The sequence below is a fragment of the Oxyura jamaicensis genome, chromosome 5, assembly GCF_011077185.1.
Source record: "Oxyura jamaicensis isolate SHBP4307 breed ruddy duck chromosome 5, BPBGC_Ojam_1.0, whole genome shotgun sequence".
Lineage (NCBI taxonomy): Eukaryota > Metazoa > Chordata > Aves > Anseriformes > Anatidae > Oxyura > Oxyura jamaicensis.
The window spans coordinates 11,634,578-11,660,610 of record NC_048897.1 but is presented as its reverse complement, the minus strand read 5'-3'; the positions used below and the strand labels follow the sequence as shown (position 1 = coordinate 11,660,610).

The window sequence follows — 26,033 nt, the reverse complement described above, 5'->3', positions numbered from 1 at the left end:
AAGTAAGCTTTAACTTCCTGTCAGTAAAAAGTAAGTTAGCACAGAGGCCTATCTGCGTACTTTTTGTCTTGCCCATTCTCCTATTTATCATTTATAACTCACATACAGCAGAAAACACCAACACGAAGGTGTTTTCTGTTTGTTTGTTGTTGTTTTTAATTGCAGAAATTTGACTAATAGAGGAAAATGCAAATTAATTTAACAGTGAAACAGATTTCTGAAGCCTATACTTGAACTTCAAGGAACCATGGCATTATTAGCCCACTAGTGGGAGTAAATTCAGTTTGAAACTTTGTATTACTTACTTACAGATTTTCACTTCTAAAGTGATGCACTATCAAACAAATACTATCAAACTGTTCACTACAAACTAGGATTATTATGTATCCAACAGAGCTCAAGGTAATGTTCAGAATCCTTTTACAAATAATAATAAAAAAAATGCTGTTTCCAACATCATCATAGGGAAACAAATGACAGACAGAAGCTTTCCGGCTGTAATACAACAGAAATGCGCTGTTACTATTCTCACAGCAATGCCCAGTTGTTCTAGGGGGCAGGGTTTGTTCTTTTTTTGTGGGAGGCAGCAGAGAGGAGGACCTTTCAGATAAGGTTATTACTTTCCCCAAGCCATTCATAGATGCATCAAAGAACTTCACATTCTAATGAGCTGAAAAGTGTATAATGCCACATTTTTCCACGTCTTTATGCCTCAACTCTCCTCTTTTCCACTTCAATTTAAGTATTATTTTTTCCTGTGGTAGGCCAACTATACTTTTTTCTGACAAAATGCGTAGGACTTAAAAATCATCAAGAAACAAGTTTTTGTTAGGCACCTAGTTAAAGCCAGTTCTGCTGCTCTGTTAACACTCAATTTCTTCCTGACTTTTCTTTTTATTAGGGTAAACAAGGCAAACATGTTCTCTATGGCTGCAGTGAACTTTTTAATGCTACACAATTTATAAAGCAGGTAGGTACCTTTGACAACACCATTGTAACACTGCTTACGGTATCAAATATTTCCATAAGCTTTATTTTTATTTTTTAATTTTATAGCTCTTTTTTTGTTTTGTTTACAAAAAACAAATTGCTGTGACAAGTTAAGGTACTCGTTACTCTGTTTTCACCTGATTGTAGTGTGGGGGTTGGAGTCATCCTTAACTTTTGTAGGCCTGTATTGTCCATGTGAGTTCACAAGTAATGCAGATGAACTCAGTAATTGCCTTAGCATAAATCCTAACAGGAAAAAAAATATTACTCTGTTCTTGATACTTTCCACAAAAAGCATGTCTTCCCAAGCTACTCTAGCATCTCTTCCAGCTTAAAATTGCTACTCAACTGTGATCTTGAAACTTTTGTCCTAAATGTTGTTACAAAGGGCATAAGGGGAACTTCAGGCTGCCCCCACCTATATTAAAATCAGTCTTTTTAATGCTGTTAATGAACTTATCATTGCCATTACTTCTCTCACTCTTTCCAATACAAATGAAAACCACGTATTATTCACATTGATCAGCAAAAATAGCCCAGTATGGCTTTACTTCTACCCAACTGCTACCTCTGGTCTTACTTCTTCCCAACAAGAGAATAAATTGTTATTTAGACGTACATTTTGAAGAAATAAATTCATTCTTGTTGCACTCAAAGGAAACGAAACAGTACTATCAGCTTACAGCTCTTCAGTCAGCTTATTGGTTTCTTTGTTCTTTCAAGACTGGCATTATGTGCTATTCCTTTAACACTGAAATTTATTCATATCATATATGAAACCCAGATCCTCTCCTGTGAAGGTACACATTAAATACTCTGTTACTAGCATGCTTTTGGAGGTAAGAAATTACCAGAGGTTATCAGACAGAAATGTTTACTGATAAACAGGATATTCGTTGCACTGAAAGAATAAAGTTACCAACCTGTTTTTTGTCTCTTCATGTGCAGCTGTCCCAGCTTGGCCAGAAAAAAGACTGAAACACTGTGACCTGGATGGCAATGTGACAAAAAGAATTCTTACAGCATTCAGATATCTTCATATCTATAATTTTGTCATTATATTAAAACTCAAAACAATTCCATTAACATAACTTTTAAAAAATAACTGTAATTAATACCATGTATATCAACATTTCTGAAATAAACCTTAAAACCTGATACATTTTTGTTGAGGGTAAATTTCATATTTCTAAATGCAATATTAACTGTGGTGTATGACAGCTGTCTGAAAAGCACAGCATTTTCAAGATCTCATAATTTCTGTTACAGTAAACAAAGCAATAGTTTGAAGTAAAGGTCAAGTCTGTCTTTAGGAGACGTGTTCTTGAAAGCCAGCTATCTTCACTTAACAAAACTGAAAAGGACAAAACTGCCTTTTAGGATCACAGACAAACAGCCTTAGTGCAAAAGAACTCTGGCTTCTAGTTGTTATGCTTTTACTTTACTGAAGTTCTTGTAGTTCTGCATACGTTTGTGCAGGCTTTGCTTGATGATCTAAAGATGTACTTGGAAGTTACTTTCAGTACAAGTTTTTGATACAGTAATTTGGCTTTTCTCATCAGGTTACATGTTTGCATTCATCTACTTGTCTACACAGTCACAGTTGCAAACTATAAAGCCTTCAGTAATTTTCTTCGGCACTGTTGCTTTGACTGTTATGTTTGGGAATAAACCAAGCCCTACGCACAGTACAGCTCTTACATACAGCTCTGTTTTTCTAACTGCATATTTAAAACATGCTTATTAACAATTGCATTCGGTAGAGCCAGATTAGGAGTGGGCAGTAGTTCAGAGAATCTCACAACATAATTGACTTTTACCCGTAATGAAAGCTCCGGGGAGCATGTGCAAGAACTGAGAGAAGTCAACAACATTTCTTTATAGCGCTAGGTCTCTGCCTTACAGAAACATCCCTTCTGAAAGAAGCACTGTTGCTTTCAGAAGCAATAATATGTCTTCAAAAAGAGGTATAAATACTCCAGAAGTGAAACACTTACTGTAGATTTATTAACAAACAGTAAGATCATCAGAGTTACTGTTTTACTGTAAAATTTTCAGCATCTTTTTGTACTGTTCTTCAGTGTTTATTGCTAATTTTGCTTTAAAGGCAATAGATTGTGCCCAGGTAGATTGTTTTCAGAACATCTATACAAAAATTGCAGTTGGTCTATTGCTTAAAAATAAGGATAAATAAATCATCATAAAAATATGCAAACATTAGACCATATTATCAAAACTAATAATGTTACTTAATTATCTCAAATGAGTATTGTACACTAATCCACATTCCTACTTCAGATTTCTAAGTTTGCAAACTCAAAATATATTTATTGTGTTGTTAACAATAGTTGTTTTATGTGAATGTTCTCCCATAGATCAGACGACAAGGACTTAGTGCCAAACACAGGTCATTATTCTTCTAATTTCCTATACACTGTATTTGTTAGTTAAGGACAATGTCAAAGGCATTTGGAAAACAAACAAAGACATTTAGACATTTATGGTAGTTATTGCTTCATGTGGGAATTTGTTTCAGAAGCCTGAAACAACGTAGTCACAAGAAAGCTATGCTTCCTACACAGCATTTTAACTTCACAGCTGACAGCCAAGCTCTGAAAACACCTGCTGACTGCTTTTTTTCCAGAACTCGTGGCAGTCTGTGTGTGATATGGTGGACCACTGGACCATCAATTAAAGTCTAGTAAATAACAGCATTTGAGGTTTCAGTAAGCTATGTAAAGAGCTATCAGAAGGCGCTGCAGCTGATATGTCCACGAACTTCATTTGCAGGTCTTCGTGCTATGTCTGGAGACAGGTTTAATTTACAACACCCTTATAGCTGACTCCTCAGGTTTGTTGTGTCAACACGCACTAGTTAATTAGGTGTTAGTAAATGACTGAAGAGAATTTCAGTACTTTAAACATTCCTCTCTTTCCTCTACAAAGTAGATGTTTGGGTTTTGGTGTACTATCAAGTCTTAAAGATCTCAGTGAACATTAAAATCTCCAATTGAATACAACCTGAGTTATTACATGCTGGTTTTCTGTTACATGGTCCACCTCCGTGGAACAAGGAAGGTTACAGTAGGTCTTTGTCACTAACGCTCAGTTTTCAAGTCTCAGGACTAGCAGGTCTTCCCTGGGGTCTATGGTCTCCTTTTAAAGAAAAGCAGAGCAATACTGAGTCTCAAGTACACCGTACTTGTTCTCAGGAAGATGTTAGGCAGTCTAGCCTGCAGCTGTTGAAAACTGGCACGTTTGTAGTCAAATCTTACCCATGGTTATTAAAGAAGTGATTCACAGCTTGAAACAGCAATCCCTCATTTTCCTTCTTAACTCGACCATTTTAGAATATTTAGCTGAATATTTTGTGAATTAACGTTGTGTTTAGTGCCGTGTTGTACAGCCTTTCTAGAAAAAAATATAAAAGTAACCAAAGCCAAAATTATAAAAGTAACCAAAAACCCAACCAGAATGGGGAAGATAAACCTCTCACAACTACTTGATTTAACTGTCCTTACCAATGAAACGCTCTTGTTACAAAATCAGTACAACTTCCCTATCCTCCCCAATAATATTTGCCAAGATCAATGATGTTTACATCAAGGTGAACAGAATGCAAGATACCAGCTTTTTTCTTAAAACACAGAACTAGAAAAAACACAGAGAACAGAAATGATCCCATCATTCACAGTTACGAAGGGAATGCTGCTATGCATACAAAGCTTGCTGATTATAGAGCTGACCTGCTCATCAAGTATGTTTTGAATCAGTAATTTACAGGGAAGATATGTACTCCTAAAAGTCCAGCCAGCCACAGTAAGTAGTTGTTTTTTCTTTCTTTTTTCTTCCCAGTGAAAAGAAGTTTTCGATAACTAGCCTCCTGTGAGCATAATCATGCTCAGATGAGTTCTTTGAAAGCAAGTAAGGTGAAGATCAGGAGTACAACACAGAAAAAACAATCCACTTTCTGTGTATGGTTTTTGTTGTTTTTTAAATGTCTCCATTGGTCTGGAAGTCACCTTTCCCATAGGAGGGGTAACGCAGTAGTTTGAAGGAGAAAAGGGAGGAAACAAAACAAAACACAATCACACAAGCGACAAGCAGAAAGCCTCCAGAAGTGTCAGAATAAGAATACCTGTTTTGTAGACTCAACATTTGCTATGTGATTGTGCTGCAACTTTTCCTGGGAAGTTGTACAACCCCTCGCTAGCTATGTCACTACCTTTCTGATGGTTCTGCAAACCATGAGAAGAATCAGGTCTGTAAACCTAGCCTTGCACAGGGCAAGAAAAAGCAGTGGTGTTCCCAGCTCAGTGCTCTCAGGGAGAAGAGGCACTGCTAATGGCCTTACCCATACTTCTCTCGGAAAAGTTGAATTTCTCAAGGCCCAACGTGAAAACAGGTGACCCAAAAAGCTATCACCCCTGTGATTTGCAGAGCAAATCCGTTATTTTTTGTGAGGAAAAAATATATATCGCTCTCTTATTAGTTAGAATTAAGTTTGTCTTTTTTTTCCCCTTTCCTCTCCCCCTCAAGTCACAGGAGTACAAGTGATCAAAAGCACAGTCCCTCCTATACTTTAGGATAGGATCCAGGTTAGTCAAACAGTCAGTGGAAGTCTGATGAAAACTGTAGTTTCATAATTGGGGCAGTCAACCCACAAACACCAAATCCATGATGTTTTCCTTTTTTTTTTTCTTCCTTTAGGAGTCATTTGTAATTTGTTCTGCTATTCTCCTGGCCTGGCCTCCCTATACACAATTCCTATCTGGTCAGGATCTGGGCTCCCAGTGCCAAGCTCACCAGTACCCTAGCCAGGCTTTCTACAAAGCCTGACAGTTTTTAGAAGTCCATTCATCAACACTGGCACAAGCCCTGAATTCCGTAAAGGCCTTAGAAACCTGTTCCAGTGTCTCAGCAGAGACAAGGATTTAGCCCTGAAATGCTAACATTGATACCTGATCAAAGGAAACGGCCAGTTGCCTTCCCAAACCCGCAGCAATGTTTGTACATCTAAAGTTCCGGAAGCAAACTGGTGTCAGATTTAGAGGAATCTTTTGGCACAGGATGACCTTACTTTCTGTTACCTATTTCTCATAAACACTCGTTTCGGGAATGAAAACAGTGCTAAGAAAATAAATGCAGCTCTGGCTGACTTACATACAGAAGTTTTCACAGTAAGAAATCAAGGACAAACGTCTCCATCATTTTGATGCTGCTCAGCTATATTTTCACAAAGACAACAGAAAAGCTAAATGACCTCAAAGGACATTCACTGACGAACCACCAAATTCATCTCCTTTCCTTTACTTAAAATTGCCACATTAAAGTAATTCCCTTTTGTTCAGGTGTTTTCACCAACCCCCCAAACATACCCCCTCTATACTCCGTATTCGAGTTTTCCTGATGCAGCTGCCACGCACAGTGCTCTAAGTGTGCGAACGGGCCCACTTCTGCAGCAGCCTCCTGAAGAAGTCTGCGAGTGCAGTCAGTATTTCCAAGCCCAACTTCTCAAACATTTTTTTTCTCCTCACAACAGAGGTGAGGCTGTCTGGGAAGGGGTGGAAGCACTGACTGCTCTTTGCAGCTGCATCTCAATTACTATCTTACTTCCCTGCTCGCTGAAGAACAGCGTTGGCTGTGTCTGCAGCCCCGTGACTTCCAGAATGCCAAGCCTCAGCCCCGCACAGCCTGGATCTCAGCTTCGCCGAGGTATTTTCGTATCTTATATCATGTTTTCTACGATAAGGTTTCCCACAACTGGTCAAATCCCAGGGCTTGAGGAACAGCAAGAGCGAGGAGGACGTGTGCCGCAGGCCTATGCCAGCCAGCCCAGCACACGTTGCTGCCTGCTGGGTTGCTGGGGGACTTGGCTGGTCACAGCGAGCACCCGGAGGGACTAGGAACAAGCCAGCACCAGTTCCAGAGGGGCCACCCCCTTGTCCCAGCTGAAGGCCCAGATCAGAAGGTACTGGGATGATACAAGCAGCAGGAAGGGCTTATAGGGTTGGCAGAGCTCAGGGCTCTGTGAACTTATGTGGTTCACTGAAAACCCTGGAACAGTCAAATACTAAATTCAGCACGACCATGGGCAAGGATATGTAACCAAAGGGGTTTTGGCCTGTCTCACAAAGGGACAGGGGAGAATCAGGCCCTTCCCAAGACAGCAGGGGGGACTGATCACTCAAGTAGCACTGCTGAAGAGGAAAGAGATCATAGAAGGACTGCTTGGGGCATCATGAGTCCAAGAGGGAGATTGAAATTATGGATATTCCTAAATGCCATTGGTCAGCAAACCTACAGAGACACTGGGTCAGGCTCCCCAATCCTTCCACGGCGGCCATGATGCTCCAAGGACAGGGGCCGCACCCCCTCTCTCCTTCACGTGGAGCCATGAGCCGCCGGTGGCCACGTGTGGCATCCAAGAATCACATCCTGCTGAGCCACGGATGGGACTAGTGACACAGTGGCATTCTTCACAAGACAGACCAACTACCGTAAGTATTTAGGCACAGCCCTGAATCACAGGCAAAATGAATGCTGCCTACCCAAAGAGTGTTTGCAGATCTTTTGTCAGCAGAAGCTGTAAGCACAAAAATAAGACAGTTCAAGACACCAGGCTCTGAGATACCACATGCTCTTAGGCTGACCTTGCTGTTTTGCCATTTACTGGAAATCCTGGATGCAAAGGGAACACAACCTTAACCAGGCCCAGATATCAGACAGACGTTTATAGAAAACTAAAATCACCTTTTGTGCCAACTAACAGTCCAGATATTTTGAAAGAAAGCACAAGAAAACACGAGTTTATGCATGTCAGCTGCTTTGACATGCTCATGATCAGTTTCTCCTATCTTCGAGAGAGACTGGTACTCTTACAGCCATATGCGGCTCCGTTTGGATCAAATCTTGACAAACAGTAAAAGACTAGCTGTCAAGAAATATCCACATGCAGTATCTTACTAATGCTTTGTGTGTTCTTTTGTTCATCCCCAAATTCATTAAAACTCACCAGAAATGTCTGTACTTCACATAGCACAATGGCAGACATGCAATAAATATTCCCACGGGCATAAAGACAAAAGCATATTTCATAATTAAACACAAAACATCCTTTTAGGGATCTTAACATTTTCCATATCCCAGTTGTAATTAAATGAACGTGTTGTCTTCTTTATGAAAGTACTTTTCTTGTATCTGACAGTTAAAAGGTCTGAATGTATCTAAATTTAAGAAATCTGTAAGTCAGTTGTTTTGAAGTGGGAGAAGAGTTTATGTGATTATGTGAATTAAGATAAAATTGTTACTAATCAAATGACATCAAGTTATTGTGTTTGCTAGAAGTGAACCTGACTTGTATGTGGATATTATGAGCCATACTTTAAATGGAATGCAATTAACTTCACATAGATTTTTTTAAATAAAAGTGTTTTTCATTACTTGGTGTTCCTTTTTCCTTTCCTCACTGCGATCAGAATTTAACTGTCCAGAAGTTCATCTGGCAGCGGAAATGTTGTTTCCAGCTTGCCTACAGATACAGTCATTTCTCAGGGGCTGGTTCATAGCAGACCTTTTTGTAGATAGCCTTTAACTTTGCCATTTTGGAGGCAAACACTCTTGATCAAAGGATGAAAAACAAAGCGGCCACAGGAGATTCTTTCACAGGATATCTTTCTCCACTGACTACCTCTGAAAGGTCCTCTCGGGTTACGAGCTCTCAGAGTAACAAACCTACCTTTAGTTTCTATTTTTAACTTCTGAATTCTAAACCTGTAGACCTAACATTAACTGCAGAAGATCCCTGTGGAAGAGGAACACTTAGTTTTATTTCACACACTGTTTCTAAGGAGAGGAAGGAGAGGAGTTGTGGACGGAGGCTGATGCTGTCGCACAGCACCCAGCCCATCTGACTGTCTCCGCTGCAGGATGGCTACGCCACGGACTGCAGAACAGCAGGGTGTTGGTAGAAGGAATACACACACTTCGAAGGCAAGGATTGTGGATGAAGAACAGAACCTAGGAAGTGACAGACGTTTAGAGTCACAGAAATAAGAGCAAGGGAGAATGAAGCATGACCAAGCGCATGAGCACCATCCCTCCTCAGCAAGTGAGGAGTCAGGATGCAGGTGCAACTGAAGGAATGGGGAAGAATGAGGGAGCCATACACATGGTAGGAAAACTGCTAAGAGGATGGAATAGCCACCATTTGAATTAGATTAGCTCCTAATCTGAGTCTCCTAAAAGAAGTAAAAGAAAGTACGGGCACTCACACATGCAGTAATATCCTTGAAGGAGGAAAGTTTTTCCTGCTGCAAGAGAAAAGGGCCCTGTTCTACTGAAATGAACTACAGGCTATTTAACGAGACTTAACAAAAAGAAAAAAGAGCATCTTAGAACAATGCATCTATTATAGCCTTGTTTTCCAGCAGATGTTTTGAGGTGACACAGAACAGCTTAGTAGCTGGGTGTTCTGTTTTAAAGACCATGCTGTGAGTAGTTCCGGAACAGAACTATTTTGGCTATACAGGACTTTTAAATTACCATCTTTAAAGCGCCTTTAAGATGGTAAGCTATGTGTAGCTAAAGACATTTGTTTGAGGAAGAAGGGCAGGATGCCAAGAAAGGTACCTCTGACGAAAGGAAAACGGGCTCTATTAAATCAGAGGGCACACACAGTAAGTACTATCTTAGCTGTTTTCCATCTCTCTATTGACAAATCACAACAGGTTAGTCCAAACTATCAATATTTCACATGCCATAATCAAAAACCTTATCATTACATTACCATATTAGAGTGTTTGATCTCATCAGTGCTTTGCAGATACAACATCTGTGTCCTAGCTAGCTTGATTTTTATTTTTTAATCACAGGTTTAATGTTAACAGTCCAACAGTCCCTTTGAGCACTTCTTGGAAATCCCGAACTAATACACACGTGTAAGCACAAAAACATTTTCTCCAAGTAAAACCACAATGCCAACTACGGGTAGAATTCAGAGCTGCATACTTGCAGACACCGAGAACTGTACGATACGTATCTCTGCACACAAAACAAGGTAGTGGGAGATGGATACAAGATCCCAAATGCCTCTCTCACTTCCTTACGGCTGAATAGAGCAGAAATGAGTCTTCAAAAAAATATATAAATAAATAAAAAATAAAAACATAAAAAAATCAAACTCTTCAACAACTGTGGGAAACCAAGCCAAAACGATGGCTGCCACCACTAATAGGTCCCAGAGGTACTGTTCACCTCCATGACAGACAGAGAAGATACGTAATTTGAATGTAAGCAAATATTTATCGTCCTTTTATTTTCTAGAAAGTATAAACTGCATATGCTTTTTAATCCTAGCTGTGGCATTTATAATTTCAACATTTATTGTGAAACTAAGGAAGGCTACTAAAGCTATTTCACTATTAATGCTAATGGTATCACCCATTGCTAACTTGCTAATATTTTCTAGACAAATTACTTCTTTACCAAGTCCTTTTTTCAGCACTTATTTCTCTTCTCTGCTTACTCTCTGTCAGGTATTTCTCACACTCAGATTTTCTTTCTCACTTACAAACCTCCACTAGGCACTCACTAAAATACCACTGGGCATCATTAATAGCCAGAGGATTAAAAACTATTTAAACCATCTTGACAAGAAAGCAAGAACTAGAGAGAAGAAACTGAATGGTTCTGCTGAGAAAAAAAAAAAAATCAAAGCAAATTAAAAAAAGGAAAAAGAAAAATCACTCTTTATTTAATGGCAGGTGCCTCCCCCTGAGAAATCCTAGAGATTTCAGGTAGAAAATTCTTCCCCAGCCCTCCAAAAAAATCAGCCTCCACAAACGCAAATATTTTTCATTTAAATCATGAGTAGAATCTTAACTCTGTTCCATATAAATAGGAACCATTTGACATGGCAATCTTAAAATAAATCCTCTGCCTTCAAGTAAGTCTTGCAGGCAAGCAGATATAACGCCACATTTTTCTGCAACAATTCTTTGTACTGCCGTTGAAAGAGATGCCCTGCATGCTGTCAGAGGGACTAGTCTACTCCACACTAAAATAGTTTGTTTCAATGGAATTTTGATTAAGGTTAATGTGCAATTGGCTTAACAACACTTAAATCTGAAGAGCAGCAAGTGCCAGCAAAGCAAGGATTTTTGCATTTTTTGATGCCTGAAAATCAGTGATGTACTGAAGCCATAAATGGTGGCAGGAGAAAAGAATATTTGAATACCCCTCCCCTCGTAAATATTGGAAAGGTCAAGGGATTGACTCTGAAGTTCAGAAGTTACATTTTAAAACCTCCAATGGAAGAAAGCAGTCAAAGGTAAAATTTCAGTGCTAAGGACTGATTATTTCTTGCTGACCCTCAAGTGATTCTGCTCCTCACACTCTGTCCGTAACGCCCGCTGGATTTTACAGGCTGCAGCCCTGGCATTCCTCAGTGCTGATGCTGCCATAAAATCCAGCTTTGTCCAAGACCCCAGTTCTCCTGGCTGTTAGTTTTGTGTGCAAAAACTTACAGCACATCCGAAAAATTTAAAGGGTAATATTAAAAATAGTGTCTAGTCCAAATTAGACAATAAAGGGTTGACAGTCTAAATTGAAAAATAATAATGAAAAAAACACACTGAAACGAATTTATCTGACGTTTCTGCAGAATTTCCAGAATTTCTACATAGTACCACAAAACTTCAAGTCAGATTACTGTTACTATCCTTGGCTTTGTTTATGAACCTTTTATGTATGTGGAAACTGTTCTAACAACAAAGTAATTTCAACAACAATTGCTTATCAGCAAGAAGAAAGTCTACTCAACACCACTAATAGTTGCCAAAGGTAACAGATTAAGTCAATGTACTCATCTGGAAGTTCTATATCAAGCTATTTTGGAGACATGACGAGCCAAGAGAGTTAGAAAAATGTTCAAGAGGTGAGTTAATCTTATTTTTCTGAGGCAGGAAAACTTCCCACATGCCTTTTCTAATTTGCCTCAATTTTCCAAAAAATAAAATAAAATAAAAAGGAACCCTAGCGAGAGATTACAGATGTATCAGGGAAGCTATTTTGGCCATGATGAGATCAGTGAATGTGAAAAGTGAAAAGCCAAATTTAAACATGGAGGTAAGATCAGTTCCTACAAAATGAATGAGGAAGAAAATCAAAAGCAAATTTACTTAGAAACCTAAAATATTGTTCTACAGAAATTTCTCTTTCATAACAGAGAGAAGAGATTAATTTCCTACTAGGTAAGAAATAAGAAATCTTACAAGAATTGGGTACTCTCTTCTGCCAAGAGCTTGAGCTCACAGGAAATTCATGCTAGGGAAAGAGGAGAATCAGAAGGCTGCCGTGTTTGTCAGTAAGGAAATCTATTTCTTCCTCTTCCACAGATGCATACACAGGGCCTCTGACCTTTTTGGTCAGCCCTGCAGATTAAGCCCAGGATAAATATAGAACAAATAATCCTGGAGCAGAACAAAAGGAAAGGTAAAATTCAGTGGGCAGAACAAAGCTGAGAAGAAATTGCCGTGGAGAACAAAGAGAACCAATCTGGGCACTAAGGAGCAACGCGAATTGTTCGGTTAAAAGCATAAGGAAAGATCCCCTTCATAATATCTGACAAATGGGAGTTAAACTTAATCATCCTTAAAATAAAGCAGAAGCATTTTGGGAATAAGACTGGGGAAAAATATTACTAAATTTTGAGAAAACTAAATAGCATTCTTAAATTTCCTTTGAAATTACTGAGTAGATATTTACCACAATAAAGGAAAGAGTTTTGCTCAGTTCTTGCTGGAGGACAAGTGATCGTTGAGACTGTCAGGTGAGTATTCTTCATGACTTGTTTGGATAGGATTAGCAATTTAATAAGAAGCCTGTACCAACATAATTTAAAAATTCAAACAAACTCGCTGAGAAATGAGTCAAAAATCAAATAAACAGACATCAGTGAAATAAGTCTGGAGGACCACCTACATTTTTCCTGAAACTTGATATTTTTCACTGTTCATTTTTTTTTTGTGGCTGCTTATTAACTTGGAGTTATCCACATCCTAAAAACACTCTGTTTTCTATTAAAGCTTAGTGAGCACAACAGTAAGTTTTTAAATAACATGCACATGGAACATTGCAGCCACAAACAGCCAGTGAAGCTACGTGCCATTAAAAGTGATCAGAATATAAAAAATAACTATTGCAAATCGACAACAGTGGAGTTGTACTCATGTAAATGCCTGCACTTATCTCTCCCAATAAGTTCAACAACCTTACAACAAGGTCATAATTTCTTTGTTTTATAGGATTAACAATAAACAGAGGACATTAAAAAAGGGGGTATAGTCTAGCGTTTTCACATCGCTTCTGTTTCCAGATAAACTCTGTTGTTATTGCACACACCATGCAAAGTGCTGTCCTTTCACCCCGGTTCATTCATTGTTTTTCTCCGCCCTGATTTAACATTATAACCGTGAAACCTGAAACAGCATTATATAAGGCAAAAATGAAAGATTAAGAAACAGTTTTAAGATTAATTTAGAACACATAGACAAAGACAAAAGTAAACTGGCACCTAGGACCTTGCTGCAACATTTGAAGAGGCCTGATGAGCTAGCCTCTCCCTTGTAATACACCATAAAGCACAATTTTGTAGTGTTTGTCTTGGTATATCTTAACAGCCAGCCTCCTGGGAATCACTTGCTAGTTCAGGAGCATAATTCAACTGGTTTGTGCACTGTCAGCCCAACAAAAGCAAGAGCTTCATCTACACAGTAGACCCCAGAAGCATCAGCTAGAAATTGTCTGAAGAATTACATATACTCATGTTCTTAGTATTTCTTGCTGTTTCAAACTTCTTGAGAGAGAAAATAAATAAATAAAATTAGCTTCCAGAAATGTTATCAAGAATCAGGTGAGTTTTAGAAAAATCAGTTTCTACCAGATGTTTAAGAGACCTTGGAATTCTCAAGTCTGACCCAGAGCTGACACTCAGTGTCCTGATCGTTTCCAATACACACATATGGGCAACTAAGTGATGGGAGGTGCACACAGCAATACCCTGTTCCTTGGACAATGTGCTGTATGAGCACCATTAAGAAGCACAGCAGCAGCTGCAGTATGCACAGCAATGCTTGTGTACTACTCTGTGTCTCCTGACACAACCTAGAAGCAGAGAATAGACATCAACCTGGAGGAAAGATTTGTAACTATGTGAACTGTAAGCGTTGCAGCGAGTACACAATTATAGACGAGCTGAGTCAGTCTTACATTTGGAACAGAACATACACACCTGTCAAGCTTCAAATAGCCACTTTAAAGACATTAAATGCTAGTAAAACTACTCCTCCTACATTCAGTTTCATTCCTCAAAACCACAAGCCTGATAACAGACACAGGTATCACTTCCCATTCCACCTGTCTGCCCATGCAGACTGGCTGCTCCATGCAGGCCCTGCTCTGACCAGTTCCCCCAGCAGCACTACCCACTCTACCTACCTGACACAACTAAGGCAAAGCAGTGTTCTTGACATGATCTGGCAGCTCTTATCTTACGGATTTTCTCCGGTTCCCAGGCAATTCATTCCTGACAACAGCCAACAACAGAACGGCGGGGAACGGAGCACCTTGGCCTACACGATGAGGAATACTTGCTTCCTCTTGCTTCCTCACAGGGCTCTGGCAGTGGCTCTTGCACTACACAGTCTGTACCTTTTCGCCGAGGAAAACTCCTGAGATGTAGGCTGCATAAAGCAAAGATGCCGCCCACATAATCACGCACAAAGCTGAAATTTTCAGCCTTGGGACCTGAGTTTTTCAAAGGATGTCTGAAAAGAAGTGCAACATGCTGTTCTTCCAGTTATTACAAAGGACTTCCCCTTTGCCACACTCTATATTTATTCTCTATTCTTCCACTGCTGTATCTATTAGCTACTCAAAAGATAGCTGGTGTCAGCCAGCACATCAAGCCTGCAAAAAAAACTTTTTTTTTTTTTTTTTTGGGGGGGGGGGGCAGTGGAGGGAGCTGACTGAGTTGAGGTGACTCAGGACAAGGATATCTGCCTTCAGTGTCTACAATTAGGGCAAGATCAGTGATCCCACTCTCCAGGCCATCAATCACTCAGAGCCCTTTGCTCTGTAGGGTGTCAACAGCTCTGAGGGGTGCTCCATGAAGCAATCCCCACAATAGTAACCAGCTGCAACAACAGGAGGATGCAGTAAATGAGAACAAGAGTCTGGAAAACTCCTAGGCTTAATTGCTTCTAACACGCTGCTGTGGTTACAAGTACAAAAGAGGCAGAAAAGTGAATGCTGGACAAGGGTTTGTTGTTAAAACGTGGAGTTATGGGCTTGCTTGTGCACTGCAGAGTACTTCCATCAGCACTAAAAGACTTTCCAAGAAGGGTATAAACTAATCCAAAGCACTTACTTCAGAAACTCAGCATCTGGAGCATTCTTCAGAGCACGTACCAAAAACCAACTGACGTTGGGGCAACCTCTACGTTAACTAGAGTAGATAATTGGTGACATGGTACTCTAGAGAACCCTCCAAAAGGCGACTCACAGAGCCAAAGGTCTGAAAAGACTTTGGTTTGGATTTAATTCCTGGAACTCTGAAAACTTTGTAATTTTCATTTTTTTTCTCTCCCTCAGTCCCACTAGTCTTAGATTTCCATTATGTTATTTTCTTCTTATTCCAAGTGTAAAGTTCCCTCAATTAAGGATGTTAAGTAAATAATTTCACTGAAGGCCGTAACTGCAGTAGAATAAAACATATAGCTAACAGTGTCACAGCATAACACACTCATTAATGAACAACCCCCCCCCCCGCCCCCCCTGAAAACACCTCTTTGCTTGAATTTCAAAATAATGATGCCCTTTAAAATACAGTCTTTGTAATGGTTTTATTTTTATTTCAACATAATCACTTTCAAGTAGTAAGCCCTTTGGAAATGCATGTTTCCATAGAATTGTCTGACAGCATGAAATCTGATGACCAAGAACCAATTTGAAGATGATACTAATTGAGAAGCAGATGGTATGTCACAGATAAAGCTGCCTTGTTTCTGCAGGATCACTTAGTTGCCACACGGTGCAGTTCTCTTTCTTATCAGAGAAGACTGACATCTGCCTGCCTCTCCCCACTCTTCCTTATCTCAAATCCGTTCAAGCAAACTCTGATATGCCAGCTCTGCTGATACCTATCTAGCTCCCAGGAGAATGTTCATTCAGGCTTTTTATTACGAGGGATGGTTAGTTATATCTAGCAGATGTACCTCAAGGTACAGTACAGCTGGTAATCATCCCCAGAGAAGTGGTTTTCAAGGGTTTATAGCAAGATTTTTACACAGAGTTGAAGAGTGAAAGACATATTCTAACACTAGAAGGCATAACAAACATAATTCATTTTGTTTTGTTCATGTAATTATGGTGAAACAGGATTTGTCTCTTTAAGAACACGTAGAGCTGAATTGCTTCAGAGGGAGCAGTAGGGGATTCATTGTCTACAAGAAAGAAAGGCAGCTACCTTTAAGATGACCCTCTTTCTTCCCCACAGCCTTCTACAAGATAGGGTAAGTTTCCTTCAGCAAGAATAAAGGGTGAAGAAAGTAGCTCCAGTGCTTCCTCAAGCATGCTGACAACACACCTAGGCCACACCGAAAATGGAGGATGTTCCTTTTCCCTTTACTTTACCAAGGCTTACTCTTTCCCACCCAACTCCACAGTACACAGCTGATTAAAGATAGCTCTGATGTACTCTACTGCTCATTCTTCACTAGCACCTCCCACACACTTGTAAACCCTGCTGTTGAAATGCTCCATTTATTTTACCAACCTATGAAACAAAAGAGTTACAGATTGCATACTAATTAAGTTTTCCAAAAGTGGTAGTTCTAATAAAAATTATTTTAATACATTCATTTTCAAAACAACTAAAGAGTGTGTTTTGGGTCCCTTCCCAGCTTCTCTACACAAATTAAACAGCTCCATTTACACTGTCTCCTCATTTACAAGCTAACAGTTCTCCACAACATTTTTTTTTTTTTATCATTTTTTGGGCTTGGTCTTCCCAAGTACCACAGCTTAAGAACTTCTTCCTCACATAAAGGACTCATCAATAATTCTAGCTACCACTTACTCAACAAAACAAATCATCTCCAGAAATAAAGCTTACATGAGAGAATATTTCACAGAAAACTTCATTATTACTTTGACAATTGAAATCAGCAAAACAAGTGACTGAAATAGTGCCAAACTTTAACCCCATAACTTTTCACATTGCTCGTTTATTCCAGTCCTCCTTATTATCCAGCCTCCTGCCACATTGCTCTCTCATCTCTTTTCTAAAAAACTTCAATGTACTTTTTTTTAAGTATATGATTGACAGTTTCATGAAGCATTTTGGAGGAACCAGCATCTGATGACTCAGGCAACCTATCAGAGTCATGAATTTTAGTTTCCCTCATGAGAATCGTTCTATGCCCAAGCTTATGGATGTAGCAAAATTCCCATTTAAACAAGAATATTTCTGCTACAGTATCCTCCAGAATAAGCTTCTAATTTTTCTAAGAATTGTAGGTGATTAAAACAGAAACAGCATCAAAGAATACCATTACTTTGTAGCCCTAGAAAGAAAAAACCAAGCATTATTATTTTTTTCTAGGTACACAGTTGCATTAAAATACACCTGAATAAAGAAGCTCACATGCTTGAGTATGTGTTTTACATATTCTACTTGAATAAAAAGTGCATTTAAAATAAATATCAACAGATTTAGTGCAACGCAATATAAGAGAAGTAAAACAGACAACTTACTGTGAGGTGGTTACATCCATATCTTCACAACATCCTCACATACGGTAACTCATTCAGAGGCAGAAAGAATTCTTTAGCAGGAAAAAAAAAGGCATTTGAGCTGCAAATCTTTAGTCTGAGAGTAGAGAATTTCACTTTGCTGAAAAGAAAAATAAAAGAAAGTAATCAAACTACAGAAAGGTTAATGGAACATACACAAACCCTGGATCCTCAGCTGAAGTAAATTACTAGAACTTCATTTATGTCAATCTATGGCAGCTGAGGACGCGTGTCCTGAGACCAGCAGTCTACAGCCCCTTTTGCTAGGCAAGGATCAGCTTCTACATCAACATGCTGGGGGTGCATGAACTGAAGCAAAAAAGAAGGGGGAATGAATTCAAGTTAGTAGAAGCAAAGGGGTGTGCAAGTCCTCTCCAGGATACAGTTCTCCCTGGCTGTATCTGTCAAATAAACCTGCTATGCTCTACAGTGTTTCTTAGTCATGGACTTAGGTGTACAGAGTGGGGGTGCGGGGGGGGAGGGGGGGCAGAGCCCATCATCAGGGAAAGTGTTTCCACAGTCTTGGCTTGCTGATTGCCCAGGGAAATCAATTAGGGGGTATTTTATCTTTCTCCATCTTGACACGCTTCCATTTCCTTCAGCGGGAAAACAGAACAAGTGATGGGATAGTGCCCGCACTCACAATTTGCCTCAGACACAAGCAACATGTGGCTACAGCACACATCAGATATCAAAGCTGCAGAGGTGCAGCCATTTTTTCACGAAATAGTAAGTATCTATGTTAGTACTCAAAAAGATGATGTGTCGTAGCTCTGCATGCCATCCCACTTGAAGCGCTAGTGACCTTTCATTTTCTATTGTATTTTTAAACTAGGTTTTCTATGTCCCTGTTCAGAATGCTACACTTTTATGCTAAGATGCTAACATTTTATGTTTCTATAGTGTCTCCACCAGGTGATCTCAATGCAGCACGAAGACTGATGCCTAAAATAGGAATAATAACTATTTGTGCTTTATTTCTGTTTGTTTTGTACCCAGACTTACTGTAAGACAGTGGAAAGCAAAGCATCCTGTGATAGCTGCTTGTTTGGTGCAGTTGCATAAAAATTGTTTACAATTGAAAAATTTGAACAGTATTATAACACAGCTACTAGAAGGAATCAGCTGGCATGCAGCGTGCCAAGAGGCAACACTGCTCTGAACAAGCTGGAGCAGGCTGGCATCCAGGCTGTGGCACCCAGGTGATAACATGTCCCTCAACAGGCCAGAACACAGGCTGGCCCGTGAATGAGAAAATAACCCTTTGGGCCAGGCGGATTTTGTCCTATGGAAAAGTGGACATAAACATCAGTGCTACATGGTGAAGCTTAGAAAATCTTAGAGCTTCCCTCAAGAAGAAGCCCTTGAGCTCAGCCTCACCGGAAAGAACAATCAAACACATGCTATCAGGGCCAGCAACGTGGCATCTGACTTGCAGTATTGTATACTAAGGCCTGACTAAGATATTGATTAGTGGTTGCTTTTCAGTAGGTAACAGAAAAATTACTTAACAGCTGAACGTAAATAAATGTTTGTTTGATGTTCTGAAGTTTTGCCTGGTCTCTCGGTCTGTTGATACTCCCACCATACTGGTACCAAACTCACAAATAATAACATCAGCAACATGGACAAAATACCAATGTCTTACAGCAACCTCACTAGATTATTATCCCTGTTTTAGACTTGAGGAAAACAAGGCATCAAGGATGAGAGGCCCCCGTGCTGTGGATGAGGATCTATGTGGCCTCCCCAGCCCGCAGCTCCCTCTGACCCTGTCAGAAGTCACAGTTTGTCCTGATGATCTGAGAACCACCAGAACTGGTAATTTTCAGTGTTCTTGCAAATAAATCACTTCATCTCTTACTTTGTACGTCTAACCAAAGCATAAGAAATGTAATGACACACCATACTTAATACTTTGTAAATTATTTCTAATTACTGCAGTACAGTATGATAAGTCAAGAGTTTCTTAGTAACATTTCACTAGCTTTCAAGCATCATTTTTTCCAGACCACAAAGTAACAGGATGGAAGAACGTTCTGTAAACCTATGTATGTATGTTTTGTTCTGCTAAGCCTTGCAGATGTTGGGTGACGTTCTGGCAGTTTGGCAGACACAGGCACTCTGGGACTAGCTACAAGAGGGCATTTGCATACAAGTCTCTCTCTGTTTATGAATCCTAAGAAAAGAAGTGTCCGTGGATTTTACTTTTGAAAAGAAAGTATGAACATTTTTATATAAGCTGAGAAATGTAAACCTTTTTCTCTTAAGTTAGATTTGATTTGGGTTTCTAGACATACAGAATATGTCCATATTTATACTAACCTGTGTTTCCACATGTGTTCAGATTGTTTCTGTGGACAGGAGTGCAGCCTCATCTGTGTTTATTGCCTGGATTTGTGAAGTCTGAATTTGAACTAGACCCATTCTGTTCTCCTCTTCTCTTTTCCCCTGGATGACTTTCCTTGCTTAGTGACTCAGCTGCTATTCTGAAATCTTGAAAATGAGCTCTCCTACTTACTTTTTAACATAACCTTTCTGAGTTGAAAGTAAAAAGGAGATTCAAAAAATGAGGCAGATTTTGATACCCTTGTTCGAGATGATGATAATCCTTACTTCACTAGGTGTCACCAAGTTCAGCTGTAGAACAAATTGCTCACACAAGAAGAATAATGAGATCAGGATTTAGCTGTTAGCCATTTACAAGTGCATTTCAAACACAGTATGTAAAGAAAATAGAGAAGAAGAAAAACATGACTGTCTAACAGACAGTTGAGGGAAGTACTTATTAGTATGTATCTGAGATCATTAATAGCAATAACATTTCATGTCTAGTTCTTCTTGAAAGCTAGTCAGTCATTTTTATTAAAAAAAATAATAATAATAAAAAAGTGAGACTGACACCTTTTAGACATTAAGACATTAAAAAGGTCAGGTGTTCGTACTGAAAAGTTTTCTGATGTTTTTAGCTTTGTAACTCAAAATAACCTGGCCAATGAACTCTGTATTCATTCCCATCTGATTGCCTTAGCACCAGCTACTTTCTCAAAGGATTGTGGGAAGCTGATGGTTAGAGTTTGTTTGTTTTTGTTTGTTTGTACTTTCTAGAAAAAAAAAAGGGAATTTCAGGAAAACCCAAAGTCCCACACTAAAACATGAAACAGTGAAAAGCAGTGTAAATAAAAAAAGCACCACAGAAAATATTTTGATGACCACACTGATACACAGTCAGTTTTACATCATAATGATCAATTTCTGTATAAGCATCTCAACTTCCCATTTTACAAATCACTCCCGTTGTTCCTAGGCCAAATCCTGTAAGGTTTTGTAACTCCCACAGCACTTGATGGGATGACAGGTGGTCAGAAGGCTGAAAATACATCCCTGTGTAGGTGAGGACCTACTAAATGCAACGCCTACTGTTTTAATACCCAGGATCAGTTTCTGACTGCTCTGTAGATGTAAAGAGGATACAGCTGTTGCAGATTTGATGGTGCAGACATGAACAACCTGAAGCCAATAGGGAGAGACACTGGAATTTCTCTCTATGCAGAACAGGTTGCATTGATGAGCATGCTTTCAGTTCTCCAGCTGGCAAATCTGGCAGTAAGCAAAGGGCAGTAAGCAAATGCTGTCACCTGACAAGCCTGCGTAAGAAATAAGATGCTCAACATGAAGGAGGCAGCTGATACAAGCACAAGGAGGGCATTTTGCCCCTCTGAATCCATGTCCTGGATGTGTCTGTGAAAGACTGCAACTTCTCAACAGCAGATAAAGGGCAGACAGTAGAAGTGGTGTGATGTTATCAGAATGATTCAGGGGAGTTTTATGAATTGAAGTTTGAGAATGAATACAGTTGTGGTCCAGAATAGAAGGTGTAACCAGACCACAGGACTATGGGACAGGGAAAGAGCTGGAAATTATGGCAGGTCTTGATTTATAACAGATTAATAGAAGCAGTATTTTCATGTTACATTACTGAGTTAGCAGGGAAAAGTTAAAAGACTCAATATGTTTTCATTCTCAGAATGAAATGAGATGTATCTCCCTCTACTTCTTTTTCTTTGCAACCAATGCTTTTGACTTTTACAGCAGTTTCTAAATTTGTCTAGCCAGTCAGGTTGGAGGGCACCCATTGCTTGCTAAGGGCCCACTCAAAAGGAGTGAATTCAAGGAGTGAATCCCCACACATTTGCAAGTTTTCCATTCCCAACCAAATGGAATATCCGTAATTGTTTCCAATTTTAATACTAGGTAAATACTCTGTCGCGTGACACTTGGGACGTGCAAGACATAACAGTCCCAGCTGAGGAGAATAACTATTCCAAACACAGGGCAAGTTAATACATGTGACTGAATAAATATTCAAAAGAAATAATTTTTAAAAAGAGCTTATTTTTATCTAGTTTATTTTTTGTTTCAGAAACAGGAAAAAAATCGCTGACATAAAAAACTCACTCAGCTGAGATTTCAAATATCTTAAACACATCCAAAAACTTGTATTATTTTTAAAAGACAACTGCTTTAGTCATGCATTCAAATGAGACATGAATTTTGTATGGGTTTATGGCAGAGTACTCAGTTGCTCATTTTTTATTTCAGATTTATCATTAACATGAGAATATTTAACCAGCACAAACAATCCAGTAAGTGAATATGGAAAAGAGTGGTTTACATAATTGCAGAATTATTAACTTGGAAATATACAGCAAAACATTCTCAGAGAAAAAAACAAAAACAACAACGCCAATCACCCAACCTTTGCAGTTTTTAGTGAGTCAAGGTGAGGAAAAGACCACCTTCCTAGAGCCCCTGATTAACATCAACGTAATGAAGCCTACTGCTTTTGGAAGGAATTGGATCAGAACCATATGTGCAAAGGTGTTAATGGCAGCAGAGTCCATCTTGTTGTTGGGACTACCAGCACAGGATCACAACACATTGGCTTCAGCTGCTCCCTCCCACCTCCGGCTGCGTGGTCCAGCTTTTCCGCTGCGACTTCCCGCCTTCAGTTATTCCACAACAACTGTTTGTGGGAGCACAGGATAAATGGGATCACTGAAAATAACCTTTTTTGAGAGTTATTTTTAACATGGATCACTTCAGATCATGTAAGCATTGCCTCACAAACCTTTGTGTGCGTGGGGTGGTGAACAGTAGTACAGGATAACAAGTTGCCAGCAGAACAGTAGGGGAGAACAGAGGATCCTTTAATCTGGCTTTGCCCCTAAAGGCAGAGTATTGTGGAAGTACATCCTTGTCTAACAATTGTAAGATGCATGACGCAGAGGGAATACAGGTCTTTGTGTCACACTCAAGAAGAACAATGAAGTTCCAAAATGCTGAAAAAAAACATTAAAATACTTTTATTTTCCTTTCTTTTTGCCTGCCCCTAAATGTACACACAGAGAAGATATTTTGCAATTTTAAATAACTATTCTGCTCACTTTATTTATCCTCTCATTGTAATTCACTGAACCAAACTTTTTCCAAATAACTCAGTCAAGGCCAAGTCAATCTGTTTCAGTGATATTCACAAGAGAAATCTCTTTTAAGACACTGAATGGTGGCTATCTACAGCAGAAGCACTTACTTCCAGTACTAGTAATACAGTATTTTAGAGATCACTTTTTAAATGATGAGCAATAGTGCTTGAATTAGAGAAAGGAAAAAGCCATACAGTTAATATAAAAGCCACTTTCCATTAGGAACAGAGAGAGGCATAGCTCTAAAAAATGGGGGAGTGAAGCTTTGCTTGAGACTTGTCATTGCATATCTATCCACAGAGACCGAAGAGGTGTATATGCACTTGCATAATAAACACTGAATAAACACTGGAAAAAATTAGATTTTTTTTTCTTAAGAAGTTATGTTGTTTATTTATTGATAGATGAATGCTATCCATCTTTCTCAGAAGCCACTCTCTTTCCAGGCTCTTGGGAACTAGCTGCTATGAGGAATTTTTTGAAGAGAGAGTTTCATAGGTCAGGGAACAGTGAGGGAAAACCCCCATCCTAGGAGTGGATTTTCTTTCAGCTCTTCCATGCATTTTTCAGTAATCATAAGACCACTGACTGCCTGTTTGAAGAACAACAGGCTGCAAAAAAACAGCTGCAAGAACAAGCAGTTCAAAAGGTGCTTCTGTACCTAAACAGAATGTTCATAGTAGCTATTATAATATCTATTTTTAAATATTTTTTAATGCTTTCACAACTCTCTGAAACTGATGTGGGATTGACATTTCAGCCACGTTTTCTTGAATCCTGATTCATTGCCATGTTGCTAAAAACCTTCTGCCTTGAAAATACTATTATACTTCAGTTATGTCAATAAATATTGACCTCCTCTGCTTACTCCTTGGAACTCCTGGTTGGACAAAAGCCTTAAGACATTTCAGGAGAGTAGAGTAAGATCAAGGCTTCAAAAGAAAGAACAAATACAGCCTATTCAGCCAGTTATCTTTCTCCTGCCTCTACTCTCCGGCTGTATCTCACTTGTCATCTTTTTTCAACACCTCATTCTCGGCCTTTTCCATTTTATTTTCTTTCCTCACTTGGTCTCACCCTCATTGCCAGCAGTTCACTGTTTCTCTTTCCAAACTCCTGGTGACATCTTGTTGCCACAGCAATCTCAGACATAAAAAAAAAAAAAACATCTGCAACCAACTGCTGTTCCAGCAAAAGTTTATAGTAACAGGCCTGATGTACAATGCTAATATTTTTGGAAAATTCTGCTCCTAAAGTTTTCAGTGGTAACATTTTCTCTGCATGCTATTTGGTCTCTTATCCTTAAAATATAAATGCTGAAAGCCTTCTGCTAACCCATCATATTTAGCCTTGTAGTTTCCAGACTTCGTAAATACATGTCTATATATGATGTGTAGATATGCATATTTCTATAAGTACTTCCATTGGTTTCTTAAACACCCTCACAAAAAGCCTATGCACATGTATACCCTTACATGAACAGACTACTTTCTCCAATCTGCTGTTACATGTATAACACCCAAAAATCTGTAGATTCATCTGTAATTTTCCTGTCTGCTCCTTAACCTTTTATCATCTGACCTATCACTAGTGCAACAGGTCATCTCACACTCTGAACTGCTGTTTCCACAATTCATATGCATGGTGGTGTGCGAAAGTAGTATTTACACATAGTGGAAATCCATGCTTTGCATCCCACCAGTTATGGAGAACAGGGTATTCGTGACGCACCAGAACCCCAGGGTCACCCACAGGGATGGCAGGAAACAACAAATGGGTTAACAGGCACAAGACCAGTATAGGCACTTACTTACGGAACAGAGGACTGGCATCTCCTCAATCACCTTCATCCCTGTCAGGTACCAGCCACACTGGTGAGGAGTTCCCAAGTCAAGAGAAAGCCTGGTTTCCAGTTTTCACTGATGTGCATCTGAATGAGACTGTTAGTAGCGTTTTGTCTTCTGTATTATTCCTGCAGAGGAAGCCAAAGGTGATTAACTTCTAAATTATCTTATCAGCTGAACTTCCAGTCCAAAATAAGGTGATGATAAATATTCCCAATAGAGTATTAGCCAGCAATCCCGTTTCAATCATTCCAGCTTCTACCTGCCAATGGCATGCAGGTGCATCACAGCTAGCATGTTTTATTTGACAGGCTTTACAGCACTGGGGGTTCATATTGTATTTGAGGTATGTGGCAAAACTTAGTCTAGGAGATACACTATATAAATATTCTGTTTTCTTCAACAATCTGCAAAATCACCTCTTATCACTGTTTCCTACTGAGAAAAATAGCTCAGTCTTGCATATATACCTACAAAATTACCCCAGTTTGGATTTTGATTTCTCATGACAGTTGAATTACAAGGTTACAAATAAAAGCATTACATTTCATTAAAATTGAACTGAGAATTTTAACTAAACTAGTGGTTGATCATTATGAAAAAAATATTAAAAATATATCTATTAATTATTCAAAATTAAAAGAAAGCATTATCTCTATCAAGAAAGAACAGAAGAGGGAACTCAGCAAGTGAGGGACAGCTGCAGCACAATATATTTTTTGTAGCTGGGGTTGTGAGGAGAGGTTGTTTGTTTGGGTTTTTTTCAGTTGAGCTTTTTTCTCCTGGAAGCATGGAAAAAAACAGTTACATGTGGCTTTGCATATGCCAGATGTGACAATGAGATCAAATCCCCTTTTGG

At 39.2% G+C, this 26,033-nt stretch overlaps 1 protein-coding gene and 2 long non-coding RNA genes across 3 annotated transcripts in view; 1 reads left to right on the top strand and 2 right to left on the bottom strand.

Annotated features, from left to right (window-relative positions):
• SCFD1 (sec1 family domain containing 1) overlaps nt 1–2,150 on the top strand; it is a 43,642-nt gene extending 41,492 nt beyond the window's left edge. Inside the window, exons 24-25 of the mRNA XM_035327737.1 lie at nt 902–970; nt 1,939–2,150. Coding sequence (XP_035183628.1) covers nt 902–970; nt 1,939–1,968 — 99 coding nt within the window. The 3' untranslated portion in view covers nt 1,969–2,150. The remainder of the gene's footprint in view (nt 1–901; nt 971–1,938) is intronic.
• Nucleotides 443–9,370, bottom strand: LOC118167870. The gene is made up of 3 exons (XR_004751276.1): nt 9,360–9,370; nt 6,511–6,519; nt 443–781 (listed from the first exon to the last, which is right to left on the bottom strand). It is a non-coding gene; the product is annotated as an uncharacterized LOC118167870 (long non-coding RNA).
• A 13,026-nt stretch (nt 9,371–22,396) lies between these two features.
• Nucleotides 22,397–25,300, bottom strand: LOC118167868. Its single transcript, XR_004751274.1, has 2 exons — nt 25,141–25,300; nt 22,397–23,186 (listed from the first exon to the last, which is right to left on the bottom strand). It is a non-coding gene; the product is annotated as an uncharacterized LOC118167868 (long non-coding RNA).
• Between the last annotated feature and the right edge of the window lie 733 nt (nt 25,301–26,033).